This window comes from Poeciliopsis prolifica, unplaced genomic scaffold (assembly GCF_027474105.1).
Source record: "Poeciliopsis prolifica strain line A6 unplaced genomic scaffold, Auburn_PproV2 SCAFFOLD005, whole genome shotgun sequence".
Lineage (NCBI taxonomy): Eukaryota > Metazoa > Chordata > Actinopteri > Cyprinodontiformes > Poeciliidae > Poeciliopsis > Poeciliopsis prolifica.
This window is the reverse complement of record NW_026562380.1, coordinates 18,494,918-18,512,648: the sequence shown is the minus strand read 5'-3', so window position 1 is coordinate 18,512,648 and position 17,731 is coordinate 18,494,918. Positions and strand designations below refer to the sequence as shown.

The following is a 17,731-nucleotide window of genomic DNA, read 5'->3' as shown; positions in this document are numbered from 1 at the left end:
CCACTTCCCCACCCACTTCCTGTAAACCACGGGACAACACTTCAAGTCTCATGCACTTGTCATCTTGAGAGACAGCAACATATCCAGGTGGACAAAAGTAAAATTTACTGTTCAAAGTTATTTTTCAGTGGACAGTAAAACAACTGGCCTTCACAACTGACTGAAAGTGTTTCCGCGTGAACTCAGGTTGGTGAGTGCAAGTCACATCACTTATGGGACACTCATTCAGTTTACCGTTTCTAATTGTGCAGCATCAGCATGCTGATTTTTGGTAACGTCTGACACAAGTCATATGAATACCCCCATACACACACACCTACACACACACACACAGACCCACACACACACACACACAGCCCTTTCCAGGAAATCATCTGCTTTATTTTATTTTTTTTTTGTGACCACAAAACGTACAGCACACACAACGTAACGGGAAAAAAATGGGTGTGACTGGAAGGTCTTCTTTTCTTCTCTCTTACCTTCTGCATTGCAAAATGTTTGCAGTGGCCACTGAAAATTCCCAACCACAGAAGAAATACCGATCAGATCCTCACACGAATAATCAAATGAATATGAAGCTGCGGGTAACTGATTGTCATTTGCAATCAACCTTATCTCTCCTGCAGAAGAATAAAGATTTAATCAAACGTCCTGAGAGAAGCAGCTTCTCGGCAGGGGGGAAAAATGTCTGCCCACTTCCTGATTCTTACGCTCTTTATAAAAAAATTTTTTGGCATGTTTGTCACACTTCAAAGTTTCAAAAGCAGTTTCAAGTATTAGTCAAAGACGTGCATGTGCAATGCAAATGAGATGCAACTAACTTAAAACGTAGGTGTTTTTCACTGTTATGGGGGGAAATAAGTAGGTAAGTGAATAAGAACAATCAACCTGAAATGCTTTTGTTTAAACGGTTAAATCCTGGAAACATAAAAGGAGTTGTTAGTAGCGTTCTCTTCTCTGATACATCCTGTTAGTCAGCTCCTTCACGATAATGACTGAGGTTCTTGACGGCGTTAATCCCAGTGGAAGCTCTGTTTAGACTGTGAATACAGAGTGAGTGCGTAAAGTCAGAGGTTCTACCCACATGTTGAATGGTTTGCTGCTTGGACCCAGGCCAGGCCATTGTTTTTTCAAGTGAAAGGATGAATCAGCGTTGTTAGAGGGACTGACGCGTGTCGGCCATAAGCCCTGCTGGCTTATCTGCACCGTCGTGTTTCTATTGTTCTGCCTCTGCAAAAAGTTGCAAACACTTTTTGATCTGGTCTCGATCTTTCAGTGAATTTAGCAAAAGAAGAGAGAGGACAAAGAAGTGTCCAGCAGGTCATGTCCTGTGTTTTTTTGTTTGTTTGTTGTTGTTTTTTTAGCTTTTACAGTGTTAAACCCTCACGTCGTAGAATGCTGCACCTGTTGCTGTTTATATTCGGAGTCGCATAATCTCTCTAAGTGTGACATGAAGCAAAAGAAATGGTGGGCGTGAAAGCCACCACAGAGCTGTCAGAGTGGTTATTCAGGCCTGACGACATCAACCACACACACACTACCTGGGACAAGTGTGTGTGTGTGTGTGTGAGATACACACACACACACAAAGCACATCTTATCTCATCTTAGATTACTGTGACAGATTGCTACCATAAGAAGATCACAGGCGAAACATTTCAGAGCAAATGCCTCTGTGCACATGAAATAAGATGAAACTTACATGTCAAAAATATATGAGAAATAAATCCTTAATATTGATGAGAATGTATTAGTTATTACTATTGGGAAATTAATTCACTTATAACAAGATATCATTCCCATGTTACACGTGAAATGATCAGCCCATGCGACTAAAACTTTCTCATCGATATTAAAGTTTTTTTTTCTTTTGCTTAAAAGCTTGTATTTCTTCCTGCTGCGTTATGGGTGAGTAAGAACACTTGGAGCAAGACGAAACCAAGATAAGAAAGGGAAAATTCGCTCGCTTTCTGTGGACAAAGGAGAGTGCGTTACTCAGACCAGCTTTCATAGTCATCTTTTTTTCTTTTTTAAATCATAGAAAGTCTTCAGCCACTTCTCCTTTGCTCATACGAATCAAAGCACACTTCAGGAACGTCCCTTATGTGCTCATGTGAAATTATGTGCTTTCACGTGCAAAATTCGACACTATTAACTAAACATTTGCGCATGCACTGAATTATGACAGATCTGATTTTAAACAGTGTCAACAGTTTGCTTGTTTTAGTGCCAGGATTACTCTCATATGAACCGGAGGACCTGGCTTATCAAGGCTCAGATAAGCCTTCAGTAATACATTGTACAAGCGATATATTACTGAAGGCTAAAGACAAATACAATCAAGGCTAAAGAGCATTACTGAAGGCTCAGGTAAGGCTTGAAGGAACACATCCTCTGGCTACCATTACCAGTCAGGGAAAAAAACCCAAAAAGGCCTTAGTGTGTCACTCTCAATGGCATAAAACAATAAGGTGTGTAGTTTTACGGGTTTACAGTGTTTACTTTACACCATGACAAAAGGATTAGAGAGAAGAGCACATACCAGCATTCTTTAAAAAAGACTAAAATAAACACGCAGTTTCACTGCCTGAGATAAATCAGGTGACACTAATACCTCACCTAGGCCTCACTGATGAATTGACTAAATGAGGTCAAAGGTCACATGGCACATTGAAACAATGTCATCTGCTTGATGTGGCATTGAATCTTCAAAGATCTAAAAGAGATCTGAACACACTTGTAACTGTGCATTGTTATAAAAGGTTATGCATGTCATCATTTTTCTTTCTTTTGTTGTTTTTATATATAATAAAAGGACAGATTTAGACAATCCTGTTTCCCACCAGCAACAATTGTTTGCCGAGTGTCATTTTTCATCAACGTGACCGACATAAAATGTAATAATTCGTAAATATCTTGTGTTTTGGAGGTCCAAGGATTGAAATGCTTGCACTTATTCAACAGGAAAAAATTGCGGATTAAACAGGTTAGTCGTCAACACTGCGACAGCAAGGTAGCAAGAGCTACAAAAAATTACATTTCATGGGTCAGTAAAAAGTTTTTCATTTCATAAACAGGTTAGATAAATTGTAGTTTAACTTTGTATCAATCGGTGCTGTGTTTCAGTTCAATTGACACGAAACTAAAGCGACTCACACACATCTACTTTCTGACAGGTTATCACCGAAGCGGAGTTTAAATTAGCCAATCAACCATCGCTTCTTTATGATTGCAAGAGAAATATCAGTGTTGAAAATCTCAAAAGCATCAAATTGTCATGGACTGGATGTTCTGCTGTTGTGTTTTTCCGATGATGCTTTTGAGGACTTCATAAAATAAGGTAATAAAAAGGAAGCTATGACTACGATGATTCTTGACAAAAAATATATTACTGAATTGTGTAAATGTGTTCAACTGCAGGCAAGCAGTGAGCGAATAAACAAACTCGTTCAATAAATTAGAATATGAAGGAAAAGTTCATTTTTTAGTAATTCAATCACCAAGTGAATATGAACATTCTGTAGATTAATTACCTGACTGATGCTTTAACACATTTATATATTTTAGTATGTTTAATACCTGCTGAAAGGTTAATTTAGCAGGTTATCTGAAAGTCTCATCAGGATTTGTACCCTAATTTATTGAATATTAGGGTTAATTGATTCTGTATGCAACACACAGTTACGCCCTGGACTGGATTTCATACTTTTTTCAAAGTAGTGTTTAAACTGCGCCTGAAGCACACCGCACTAATCAGGTGTTGCGCAAACAAAGAAACTGACAAAATACATTTTCTGTTTACAGTATGAACAGAAACCTCTATGCCACCATCACCACAAATCATGACATCATGACTCTCACCCAAGGGTTGCTAGAGCGTCCAATAAATGAACCATCACAGCAGAACAGAGACACAGGCCTTCAATGCATGTTAAAACACGTTAAATACATGTTAAATACACAAAAAACAGACAGACAGAAGAAGTTTGTGTCTTAAAAAAACAAAGAAGAGCTTTGAGGAACTGAATTAATGTCTGATTAAAACATGTCAGAGCATAACATGCCCTGTTCTTTTAAAAAAATCCCCCTCTCTGATTCATGTCCTACCACTTCCCTCTTATCACTTGCTAAAGTAAAAAACACTCTTTTTTTAATGAAGATGATTTCTGACAGTTTGACAAAAAAAAAAAAAAAAACATAAAAAAACCACTCCACTCAATTTGAAGTATCGTCTTTTTAAATACTTAAAAAGTAAATGTTGGAGCAAGGAGCTGAACCTAGTATAAAGTGCCTCCTTAAACTATTCTCTGAATGAGTGGTCTTTGTTTTCTAACTTCTGCAATATTTCAGTTTTTATGAATGAAGTTTACTTTGAACTTCTGAGGAAGTGTCAGGTTTCACAGCTAATCTGTCAACAGGATTCACACTTGAGATCACAACATTTTCATTTTGGGTTCATGCATTCGGTCACAGTTTGAATAACCGCTCTGGGTGTTTCTTATAGCTGCCTTTTGCTTTAAAGCCACAGACACATTTTTAAAATGTGTTTTTTTGCTTATTGGTGAGATAGGCCCACATTGTTTAGGGTACTGCTGCAGGAACAGTGATGTCATGAGATCAAAGATCATGACATCGCTCATGTCATGACGATGTCACGGTCAAAGACTTTGACTCTGTCACAGTCCCTGTCAGAGTCATTGAGCTCCAAGAGTTTCATGGTAAGGTTACTTTCTGTGATTATACGTTTGGAGACGTGAAACGATTGCTATCCAAAAGCAAGAAGAAAATGAAACGTTCAGCACAAGAATCGTGGTCCAAGGCCAGGTCGGATGAATTAACCGACAAGGATCCGCGATCCCGACTCATGGGTGAAGGAGCCAGGAACATAACATGGCTGTCCACTCGGCAAGAGGGCAACCGAGGGCAGAAAGTTCAATACAATGAGAAAGATTTAAGGACACAACTAGAGAATATGAAGAAGGAAATGAAACGGCTGGAGGCAAAATGTTTTAAACTTTCGAACAAAAATAGAGGGAGTGTGACCAAACTTCGGGAAATTACAACTATAAATCTGGATCTAGAAACTCAGTTAAAAATCATGGAACGAAGTCATGCAGAACGTACAAGTTCTCTATTGTCTGAAACGGCGCGGAGGCGCGAGCTGTCTGACGAAGTGACAACACTGAAAGAGTACAAAGAGCGAGCACTGGACGCAGAAAAACTGGTGAAAGAGCTTATGGACAACAACCAAAAATTGAAAATACACCTGGAGACATCTCAGCAAAAAGCAGCAGCATATAAAAATGAATCAGAGGTCCATAAAGCCGACTCTAAAAAGCAGTTCGATCTGGTGAGAAGTAGAGATCACATGATTTGCAGTCTTAAGGTCGCATTGGATGCAAAACAAAAGCAAATCGATGCTCAGAAGGAGGAGCTCAAGAGACAACGGCGAGTTGCACAACAGACAGAACTGGAGGCCAAAAGAAATCGCCAGAATGAAGAAGCATCAATGAAGCGGATAAGGCACAAAGACAAAGAAAATCTGAGCCTACGAGCAGAAATCAGGACATTGACCAAGGCTTTGGGTGATTCTGAGAGGAAGTTGTCAAAACAAGATTCGAAACAGCACATCCTCCAGGAGAAAATTGAAAATGCTCAGACGGAAAATGCATTCTTGCAGAAAAAAACCCAAACACTGGAATCTTCTACAATGAATCTTGATAGAGAGGTTATTGAAACCCAGACACTCCTCCAAAAATCCCAGAAAGAGAATCAGCAGCTTAAGAATCAATTGGAGAAGGTCAAGATAAGGCTGGCTGAAACGATTCAGAATAGCATTGAGAATAAGACCAAATTTGAAAAAGACCTCCTGCGTATAAAGGAGGATTATATGAAACTGAAGATGGAGAGAGAAGACGTTCTGACAAAAAACAGAAGAGCCACAGAAGCACTATACTGTAATGACAGAAAAATTGGAATACAGACTGACATCATTCGCGAGCAGGAATGTAGGATTATAGAACTATGTAAGGAAGTTCTGAGACTCAATGAGAATGCGCAGAAATTTAAAATGGTTAAAGAAACTTACTCTAAGGTGGAAAAGTTAGGGCTTGATGAAGAGACAGGAGATCTTATAATTCTCCCTGAGGACAACAAAAAACTGGAAAAACTCAGAATGTATCGCATTGAGAACCACAGATTGTCCAAACAACTGGAAGAGAAAGAGTCAGAAATTAAGGATCTCAAGCTTGAGGAGGAGAAACTGCTCCATGTGGTGAAGAATCTCAGGTCTAAGTTAGACCGACTGCCGGAAGACGCAATGGATAAAGTGCAGGAGAGTCAGACCAACGTTAGAGAACTCAAAAGACAGATACAAGTCCAAGAAGCAGAGATAAGTGTATATGTAAAAAAAATACAAATGCTAGAAATCGACATCAAAAAGTTGAAAAATAAGCCTGCAGATATATCATTTTCAAAGAAAGATACATTTCTGCCCATTCCATTAAAAAATATCAAACTGAAATCTGAGGACACAAAGCCAAAAACTACGAAGAAACCCCTCAACATTGTCTATCTACCGCCTCTTCAAATCAGTTCATATGGAAAGGCAAAAAAGTAAAAAGGATTTGGTTGTTAAAGCTTGACTGCTGGGCTGCCACCTTGTCGTGGTGGGGGGGTGGCCCACAGTAAGAGGCGTCGGGCAGGAGAGGGCACATTTGTTGCCCACTCCTGCAATAAGCATGTCATCGGTCATCAATCACATACATCGGGGTAAACCCGATTACCGAGAGGGTAGCCTCCTTCCGCCTTCGGGTGGGTGGACGGGTGACAACCGTTTTTTGCTTACGGGCTGAACGGCAGTTCAGATTACCCATCCTTCCTGGAGTTCTTGGACGTGGTACTGGAGAGTGCCACTCCTGGGGACTCCCTTGTTCTGCTGGGAGCACTTCAACGCTCACATGGGCAAAGACAGTGAGACCTGGAGTTGGCGTGGCTGGGAGAAACCCGAGTGGTGTTGGATGATTGTCCATAACAATCATCACAGATTGTCCATAACGAACACCATGCTCTTTGTGGTGAAGAGAGCTGAGCCAAAAAAAGAAGCTCTCGATTTACAGGTCGATCTACGTTCCTACCCTCATCTATGGTCATGAGCTTTGGGTCATGACCGAAAGAACGAGATCACGTATACAAGTGGCTGATATGGGGTTTCTTTATAGGGTGGCTGGGCTCTCCCTTAGAGATAAGGGGAGAAGCTTGGTCATCCAGGATGAACTCAGATGTGGAGGAGCCTCTGCTCCTCCACATCGAGATGAGCCAGTTGAGACTCAGGCATCAGGAGGATGCCTGAGTCTCCTGGATGCCTCCCTGGTGAGGCGTGTCGGGTAAGAAACAGAAGAAAACTGACCAGCAGTAGAAGGGTTAAGAACACGACGGAACCGAGCTGCAACGCAGGACAGTGTTATTTTAAATAAAACAGGCATGTCATCTGAAAATAATGAGTCACCAATCACAAAATTAAAAACTGGTAGACCATAAAATAAAACCAGATCAAGAGTGTGTCCATGTGCACTCATGATGGACACACTCCATCATGAGTGTTTTTGCAGTCTGTGACTAGTCCCAGTCACAGACTGATGGACACACTCATGATGGAGTGTGTCCATCAGTGGACACACTCATCACACACTGATGTGCCCATCAGTGTGTGATGAGTGTGTCCATTATGATTGTGATGGACACACTCATGATGAAGTGTGTCCATCATGAGTGTGTCCATCAGTCTGTGACTAGTCCCAGTCACAGACTGATGGACACACTCATGATGGAGTGTGTCCATCAGTGGACACACTGATGTGTCCATCAGTGTGTGATGAGTGTGTCCATTATGATTGTGATGGACACACTCATGATGAAGTGTGTCCATCAGTGGACACAATCACACACTGATGTGCCCATCAGTGTGTGATGAGTGTGTCCATTATGATTGTGATGGACACACTCATGATGAAGTGTGTCCATCAGTTTGTGACTAGTCCCAGTCACAGACTGATGGACACACTCCATCATGAGACACACTCATGATGAAGTGTGTCCATCATGAGTGTGTATGGAGTGTGTCCATCAGTGGACACACTCATCACACACTGATGTGTCCATCAGTGGACACAATCACACACTGATGTGTCCATTATGATTGTGATGGACACACTCATGATGAAGTGTGTCCATCAGTTTGTGACTAGTCCCAGTCACAGACTGATGGACACATCAGTGTGTCCATCAGTGGAGACACTGATGTGTCCATCAGTTTGTGATGAGTGTGTCCATTATGATTGTGATGGACACACTCATGATGGAGTGTGTCCATCATGAGTGTGTCCATCAGTCTGTGACTAGTCCCAGTCACAGACTGATGGACACACTCATGATGGAGTGTGTCCATCAGTCACACACTGATGGACACATCAGTGTGTCCATCAGTGGACACACTGATGTGCCCATCAGTGTGTGATGAGTGTGTCCATTATGATTGTGATGGACACACTCATGATGGAGTGTGTCCATCAGTCACACACTGATGGACACATCAGTGTGTCCATCAGTGGACACACTGATGTGCCCATCAGTGTGTGATGAGTGTGTCCATTATGATTGTGATGGACACACTCATGATGGAGTGTGTCCATCAGTCACACTGATGGACACATCAGTGTGTCCATCAGTGGAGACACTGATGTGTCCATCAGTTTGTGATGAGTGTGTCCATTATGATTGTGATGGACACACTCATGTTGGAGTGTGTCCATCTTGATCTGGTTTTATTTTATGGTCTACCAGTTTTTAATGTAATTGGTGACTCATTATTTTCAGATGACATGCCTGTTTTATTTAAAATAACCCTGTCCTGCGTTGCAGCTCGGTTCCGTCGTGTTCTTAACCCTTCCACTGCTGGTCAGTTTTCTTCTGTTTTTAATCAAAACTGTCCCATCTATGAGGCTGTGGGAAATAACACTGAGGAACTCAGCAACTGGTTTTATTCCACCAGTAAAGCAGGTCTGGATGTGGTGACACCACTAAATATCAGACTTTCAAAATCCAAGTCTGAACCCAGGTGAAATGAGGTCACTCGGTCCGCCATGAGAAACTGACACAGAGCTGAACGCAAAAGGAAAAAGGACATATTACTGGTGTCGCTCCAAATATTGAAGGAATGCTGGCGCCGTTACCAAAGGACTGTAAAAGACGCCCAAAATAGACACCTGTTGGATCACAGATTGTGACTGTTTGTTGTGTCAAACACTCACATGACAAAAACATTAAATTGCCCCCTCACCCTTCACAACTACTGTTATAATTTCTTCAGTCTATCTCACCCATATAAAGCATCACAATTTTAAGGGCATGCAACTGCCTACCTTTATTTGCTCCAACACTGATGCTATTACAATATTTACTGCTCAGGGTTTTTACATGCAGCAGTCCGCATACAATACAGCAAATAGGTTGCATACATTTTTTTGTTATCAGCTTGAGCTTACGAAAAGGTCTCTCCCCACTTGCAACAGTTGCTCACAATGTGCAAAATATACATGAAGCAACCCAGACTAGTCAAAAAATGCAATATAGTCGCATTTTATTGCAGTATATAATGCCAATAAAAAAAATAAATGTTTTCTCCATGTTTGTTAAAGTTGTCACCATGTTGTGACAGTTTGCTATGAAACAGATAATCTGTGAAAAAAAAATCTATCTCCTCCCTGAACTGCTATTAATAGCTAAAGTAACGCAACGTTCTGACCAAAAACAACCAATCAGAACCTGGAGGAGGGTCTTAGCGCTGTCAATCAATCTCATTCACTCCCTGCTAATTGTGCTAACGGCGGAGAGACAACTTGTTACAGGAAAACTGTTTATCTGCAATCAGTTACGCTAACAAAACTGAGCATTCACATCAGTTGGAGCATCGCACAGAGCGAGTGGCAGCGGGGTGAGCAGCCACATGAGATTGTGATTGACAACACTAAACCCCACCTCCTGCCTCTGATTGGTTGTTTCTAGAAATGAATTGTTCACATATTATCTCTCACGCCAAACTTTCACAACATAATGACAGTTTCAACAAAAATGTCAAAAAAAGATTTTTTTAAATAAAAGTTACATACTGCAGCTTTGATTTCCCTTACAAGAGGGCGGGAACAGATATCTGCCCCGCCCTCTAAATTTTTCCTGTAATTTAGTCTCAAGCCAGGGTAAAACTGTGAACTGGCTGCATTTCAGGGAGGAGGATGTTTATCATCATTTTATAAAGATTGATTGAATTTCTGTCAGTAATAAAAATATCACTGTTTTTGTTGTGTAATTGTAAAAAAGACAAAGACACAGAGAAATCCTTATGGATTCCCTGGAATGATGCTAACAAGCTTGTCATTGAACACAGTGTTGCTCACCTTTATCTTTTTACGGGGTTAAAGGTTATGCTGGGGTTAGAGCTGCTGCTGACAGACTCACCTGTTCATAAGTGTGGTAAAAGGTACAGGGATAAGTTAAATATATGATTATATTGGTATTTCTTTTCCTTCATTCATTAAATGCTAGTGAAATGGAGGCAAACAGTTAAATCCCTGCTGGACGCGATGCTGTTCTCAGAGGCTTTTGCACAATCTATTTATTTAATTTGGATTTTTTTATTTTTTTTATTTATTTTTGTTTTTATGAGGTGACCTTGTGCCCCGAAAGCACATTTTACATAAAATATAGAATTGTTGTTATTATAAATACCCTGCTACAAACTGGGACGTTGCCATGGTTACTGCTTCCTGAACACACTTCCGGGTATTCATACTAATTTGCATACCGTATTTTCCGGACTATAAGATGCAGTTTTTTTCATAGTTTGGCCGGCGGTGCGACATATACTCAGGAGCGACTTATGTGTGGAAATTAACAATTGTATCTCGTCAATCTCAAATTGTGATAGCAGTTGCCGTTTGCGGATGTTGGAACACTGAGCTACTAGTTGTTTAGCGCTTAGTGTTGACTGGGGATGTCGAAGTAACCATTCCTTCCCCAGTCTTTGCATGTAACCTCTCTCACTAGGGTTACTTGAGTAGTAGCATTCCAACAGATCCACATTTTCATCTCTCGCCCATTTCCGTCTTGTTCCAGTAGCCCATTTGTCATCAAGGTGCTCTGGTTCCCCAACACCTGACGCAGACCTTGTTTGGCCGGGCGACGTCTGAGCCGGCATGTTATGCAACTTAGTATCTCTCATGGTATGAGGTAGGCAGTAGCTTGAAGGGTCTTGCCTAAGGACCCAGACTGGATTCGAACCCTGCCCTCTCGGGTGATATACTGATGCCTTATGTATTGAGCTATCCAGTCAGCTATATATATATATATATATATATATATATATATATATATATATATATATATATATATATATATATATATATATATATATATATATATATATATATATATATATATATATATATATATATATATATATATATATATATATGTTTTTTTTTATTTTATTCAATATCAATATTTGTCAAAGTTAATCTAATAAAAAAAAACACAGTGACGTCAGTTCCAAAGCGCTATTGTGTCAGACTCATCTCCCGCTGAAGAGGATCCAGCGACATCAAGAGATTACGGAAAATCACGCGAGATAACTGGCTCGCACCTTGTTGGGTTTTTTCAAGGGCAGGGGAGATTCCTGGCGTGCATCTACTTAATTTGAAGAAGGTAAGAGTCAAACTATTTTCATCCAAATCCATATAAAAATATGTAACTTAAAATTTCTCTACCATTTGCACCATTTTCTACTTGTTCCATACTTGTGTCACATTATTTCATGTTCTGTAGATTAAGTCGGTTAGGTTAAGGCAGATAGCTATATGTGATATCATTGGTAAGTTTACATTTATCGCCGCACCATGTTAGGTACATTCTGTGCGAAAAAAGTCTGCAGAGCCATATGTAGTGTACAAAGCTGCTGCCAGAGACACAAATGGACCCCAGAAATGTCACAGTTTTGCTCCTCCTGAGCTCCCTGGAGGTTTAGTGGATTTTTAACACACTGATCTAACATCAGTCTATTTCTAACTATTTTAATTCTATTTCAGTAATGTTACTATGGAGGTAAATGTAGATACACACACACACTTTGGTACCTTTCTATCATCATCGAGATTCTTAATTAATTATGGTAATAAAAAGTCCTACATTTCAGTCGGTGAAACCTGCAGAAAGCATTGCTTTCTGAGCTTTGTTAAATGTTCCTAAAATACCTGTTAGTTATGGATTTCTAGTATATTTTGTCAGGCTAAAACTCTCAATGGATTATCCATTATTACAGACTTGAGCTTTCTATTTTTTTTCTTTAAAATACATATTCCTCTGCTGTAAAGATGTTGGGGTTTTTTGGACTCTTCTTTGTTGTCCCCAAATAATTGTAGCTCAGAAACAATATGAAGTTCATTGGTTTAATTTTGAAATGTTGATGTTTTTTTGTGTTGATTGTTTGTGCTCATTTTGACCTATGTTACTATTGCTTTCTACCATGTTCAATTCACCATTGTTCTGCACATATGTGCTTGCATACAAGTGTCCAGTGGTTATATTCATGAGGCATTCAAGGGACTTGTACTAAAAGATAAAACTCAGTTCAGTATGAATTGCATATTTTAATGGCTGAAAATATATCTGATCTCTTTCAGAACATCACCTGATCACCTGTCTGTAATCCACCTGCGTAAGTTCTGGTCAAGGGGCTCATCGGCTATCAAGTTATAGATTTCAGTGGCTAATAGTAAGTTTTGCCAGATCTAAAGTGACTGAATGTAGTGTTAGAGAGCTTATAAAGCTAGGGTTCAGCTAAACATTTATTTGGCCAGTCTGTTTTATTTGTCTTTATTTGCGTGGGGATGTGGAAATGTAAGGAGTGTAGTCGCTCTCTGTCTCGTAGATATGACCTGTTAAAACATTTTACACTTAAACACCGGCATATGCGACGTTATCCATGCCCACACATAGACTGTCCATGTACTTGTAAGACATGGAATGCTTTGCATATTCATTTAAGTAGAAGGATATAGACTGTGTTGACCATTCTGTACTTTTCACATATTTCTTTGGTGATATATTCATGTCTTTATTTAAACATCCAACAGCTTCAGTTAGATGTTTAAATGAGATGTTAAACTCAATTTTAGTCATGGCATAATGAAGGGATACTAACAATTTTAAATATCTTTCAAATAGACTGCAAGCCACTGATCACTTTTGTTGTGAAAACATAGATATAGCTATGTTTTCAAGTGTGTGAACCTATACTGCTGGAGTTTTGAGATTGTTCTCATTGTTTTTTGATCTGCATATTTAGGATGACACTGCTGAGGGCAGATGAGAGTGCATCCTCAAAGGTCTGTGTGTACCTAAATGAAGATCCAGAGAAGCTGGTGAGGGAGTACATGGTATGTTAAATTCTCTTTGTGTTTACAATAGAACTCCTAAGAGTTGTTAAAATACTTTCACCAACTAAGGTCCATGAGTGACTCAATCAATGTCAGTCTAATTTATTTATTTAATTACATGTGAATTGTCTCCCCCCCAATACCCTTCCCTAACTCCCTTAGGACGTTGATGAATGAAATGGCCAAAGCCGAGACTGTCCTCGGAATCGTCATTTGAGCAGAGGGTGCAGAGGCTGCCGATGCACATCTGGATGTTGGGATTGTCCTGGAGGAGGTGGAAGTTATGAACAGCTTGGGCAGTGTATCTTCTGCAATAGTGATGCTGCTGGGACTAATCTACGCACTAAACTTGAGCTACCCTCAAGTTTAGTGCGTTCAGCACTCAACTTGCTCAGTAACTCAAGCATACCTTTGAAGTAATACAGAAAATAATAATGAAATTGGATGGAAAGAACTTATCAAAGAAAGCACAAGTTCTCAATATGAAACTCGCCGCTAAGTTGAGTAAAGTTTCATATGGAAAATGAGTGTTTAAAGTCTGCAGTAGAAAAGATTTATATTGTTACAGTTCTCTTAAGTTGAGCAACTATACTGACATGTTTTATGTTGTAAAGAATTGGCTGGGAAATGAAACTGTAACCTTTTTGTAGTTGTTTTTTATTTCAATGTCCAACTCGGCTGTGTTTTGTGCTGTGTAAAAAACGATGTATAACAATTCTGAAAATACAATTGTGTTGTACCTTTTCTAATTGTTGAGTGTTCTTCCTACACTTTCACCTAGTGCTATCTTAAAATGCTTGATTAACGCTTGAAAATATGTCTTTGAATTAATGTCATGAAATAATGGAAAGGATTTCCACACGTATAACTAGCTGTCTTTTAGCATGAAGCATATTTGTTGAGCTAACTTGCTTTTAGTGAGTTGTACCTACTGAATCAGGTAGTGTGAAGGTACCACTGTAAAATAAGGTGGTTTCAACTAGATTTACATTCATCTTAATGAAGTTACATCAATGATTTGGTCCTAAACATTGCAGATTAGTTGGGCGGGCTGTATTGCATTACACTGGGTCACGCTATAGTAACTGAGTTAAAGGAACCTTTAAAAAATATGTTGAGCCAACACATTTCATTTGAATTTGAATAACCTTAATGAATGGAGTTGAGCCAACTCATTTGATTTACAATCATCCATTGCATTACCATAATTCTGGTTAAGCCAACATATTTGGTTTAAATTAGAACAACCTTAATGAATTATGTTTTGCCAACTCATTTTATTTATATAAGAATAACCACAATATATTACGTTGAGCCAACATGTTTGATTTAGAATCACCCATTGAATCACCATTGTAACAAGTTGAGCCAACACATTTGCTTTACATTGGAATAATCTTAATAAATTAGGTTGACCTAACACATTTGCTTTAAATAGGAGTAACACAAGTACATGGTGCTGAAATAAAGCAAAGTAATCAGGTGGAAATCCTTTCCATAATTTTTTTATGTTCATCCAATGACTTATTTTTTTCAGTGTAACATTTACAAACTTACTTCTAGGGAGAAGTAAGTTTGGGCTTCCTTGTTTAAGCTGTTGCCCCTGTGACCCAACTCCAGATGGACAATGAAATAAATGAATAAATTAATAGATTTGAAAATTAATGTGGAATTAAGTAATTATGATTCCACATTGTTTACTTCCAATTTAGTTCACTATTTATCTATTTATATTCACTTGTGTTTTCCCACTTCTTTAGATTGCCATTTCCTCTTTAATTCATTTACTTATTATTTGTCAATTTTGATTGGATAATTTCTTCATATTTCACGACTAACGTGGAGGAAACACCTGAATCAAAAAGGAAGTCATGTACTTGCTTATTGATACATGTATTTTATTTTTATTTATTATTTTTGCTAACACTGGATTTTTTACCTTCACCGTTGCCATTATAAGCTCAAAGTTCGGCCACTGCAAAAAAGACAGAGATCACTGCTTTGTGCTCAAGTTCCGGTCTGTTCTGCTCTCTAATTGGTTCGCTTACCTGCTCTCTAATTGGTTCGCTTACCTGCTCTCTAATTGGTTCGCTTACCTGCTCTCTAATTGGTTCGCTTACCTGCTCTCTAATTGGTTCGCTTACCTGCTCTCTAATTGGTTCGCTTACCTGCTCTCTAATTGGTTCGCTTACCTGCTCTCTAATTGGTTCGCTTACCTGCTCTCTAATTGGTTCGCTTATCTGCTCTCTAATTGGTTCGCTTATCTGCTCTCTAATTGGTTCGCTTACCTGCTCTCTAATTGGTCCGCTTATCTGCTCTCTAATTGGTTCGCTTACCTGCTCTCTAATTGGTTCGCTTATCTGCTCTCTAATTGGTTCGCTTATCTGCTCTCTAATTGGTTCGCTTATCTGCTCTCTAATTGGTTCGCTTATCTGCTCTCTAATTGGTTCGCTTATCTACTCTCTAATTGGTTCGCTTATCTGCTCTCTAATTGGTTCGCTTACCTGCTCTCTAATTGGTTCGCTTACCTGCTCTCTAATTGGTTCGCTTACCTGCTCTCTAATTGGTTCGCTTACCTGCTCTCTAATTGGTTCGCTTATCTGCTCTCTAATTGGTTCGCTTACCTGCTCTCTAATTGGTTCGCTTACCTGCTCTCTAATTGGTCCGCTTATCTGCTCTCTAATTGGTTCGCTTACCTGCTCTCTAATTGGTTCGCTTATCTGCTCTCTAATTGGTTCGCTTACCTGGCGCCTGAAAGCTGTTTTGAAAAAGTTCGTCCAATGGTTCTCATCTCAGAAGAAGCTGAATTGTGCTCAAACCTTGACAAAGAAAAGGACGCTGTTTGGACCTCTTCAGCTTTCAGCAAATGTAAGTTAAGCTTTATTTTCTTCAAACGTAAAAGGCACGGTAATTTGTGTTTCTGGGGAGATTAAATTTTGTTTTTAAGGCGTTATATTGCTTCTTGGAACAATATGCAGTAGAATCATTTTTTGCTACACCTGCAACACGTGTAACTTGTTGGGTAGGTTGAAATTGTTTAAACATGATTACATGTACGTTTTGCTGTAAAACACTAGAATCATTGAGGGGCTATGTGTTACATTGCAGAGTGCACAGAAACGAGCCCAGTTGTGTATTCAAATGCCTCGGCACAGAATGTAAGCGGACATTTTGTACATATGCAGCGTTTTAAACTAATTTTTACCGAGTTCACAACGTGGCTTCAGCTAAAGCCATTGTTGCTAAATTGAAATGCACCATTTCATTGTGTGGGCACCAAAGTCAAACTGTGAAAGAACTCGTTGCTCATTTAAAGGAGCATATATATTGGAGGGGCGACCTGTAGCATGCCCAGTAAAAACCTGCAAGAAAGTTCTTCCTCTGAAACACAGTGTTTTTTTTTTTCAAAATAAAAATGTCTTTATATACCATGATGGAAAGTCCACTTAAAACAGATATGTTGATGTGAACAAAAATAATTAAGAAAAAACAGGGAGAGAAGTTTGACCAAAAATTTAAGGATGTACATGAATAAAAAGTGTGAATCAGGCACGACATTTTGTTTGACACTAAGTATGAGCCTCTTTAATTTGTACATGGTTGAATACATGTTATATTATGGTGATCTTGTTTTTTTACCATTATTTTGTCTGATTTTATTCCAGAAATGGCTGAGCAAACATTTTTACGTAGTGCTATCAATGAAGTGTTGCCCGATCTTGCAGAGGCTTCAAAAGACATTCTCGAGGAGACTTTACAGTCAATTGGAGTAGAAACGTATGATGACTTCCAGTTCATTGTTGAGAAGGACTTGCTGTCAGCATTAAGACCAATTCAAGCCAGAAAGGCACTTGCTGCTTGGAAATTCAGATGTAAGTACAATTCTAGAAAAGCAAAAGTCGACCATTAAACACTGATATTCATATTCAGTTCTGATAACTTATTGGTTGTTTTGTGTTTTTGAAGGCCGGACCCCTGAAACCAGCAGGTCCTCAAGTAATGCATCACCAGATACTCCTCCATCACAGCAGTCTTTGTCCCCGCTAAGTGTGTCATCAAACTCCTCCAGCAGCAACCAGACATCTGCAGCAGACTGGATGGACACCTTTGAGATACCCAGAAAAGTTCTCAGAAGAACTGATGCAGGCAGTAGAGAGAGGTAAACGTCCAAGTCCAAAAATGAGGAAGGAGATGGTCAGGATTGTGGTGTCTGAAATGATGTGAAAAAGTTCTTACTTGGGTAA

The 17,731-nt window shown here is 39.3% G+C and overlaps 1 protein-coding gene and 1 long non-coding RNA gene across 2 annotated transcripts; both read left to right on the top strand.

Annotated features, from left to right (window-relative positions):
- The first annotated feature begins 4,786 nt into the window (after window positions 1-4,786).
- LOC129359666 (centrosomal protein of 290 kDa-like) lies at window positions 4,787-7,389 on the top strand. The gene is made up of 3 exons (XM_055029451.1): window positions 4,787-6,615; window positions 6,862-6,972; window positions 7,221-7,389. Exons 1-3 carry the CDS (start codon window positions 4,787-4,789, stop codon window positions 7,387-7,389), a joined length of 2,109 nt encoding a protein of 702 aa, XP_054885426.1.
- A 4,329-nt stretch (window positions 7,390-11,718) lies between these two features.
- On the top strand, window positions 11,719-14,206 carry LOC129359562 (uncharacterized). Its single transcript, XR_008605923.1, has 4 exons — window positions 11,719-11,757; window positions 12,732-12,823; window positions 13,397-13,487; window positions 13,650-14,206. It is a non-coding gene; the product is annotated as an uncharacterized LOC129359562 (long non-coding RNA).
- The last annotated feature ends 3,525 nt before the right edge of the window (window positions 14,207-17,731 follow it).

Coding starts and splice junctions, on each gene's coding strand:
- LOC129359666 (XM_055029451.1), top strand. CDS start 4,787: ATGAAACGTTCAGCACAAGAATCGTGGTCCAAGGCCAGGTCGGATGAA. Junction 6,616..6,861: donor TCATATGGAAAGGCAAAAAA/GTAAAAAGGATT, acceptor GCTGAACGGCAG/TTCAGATTACCCATCCTTCC. Junction 6,973..7,220: donor CGCTCACATGGGCAAAGACA/GTGAGACCTGGA, acceptor GTTTCTTTATAG/GGTGGCTGGGCTCTCCCTTA.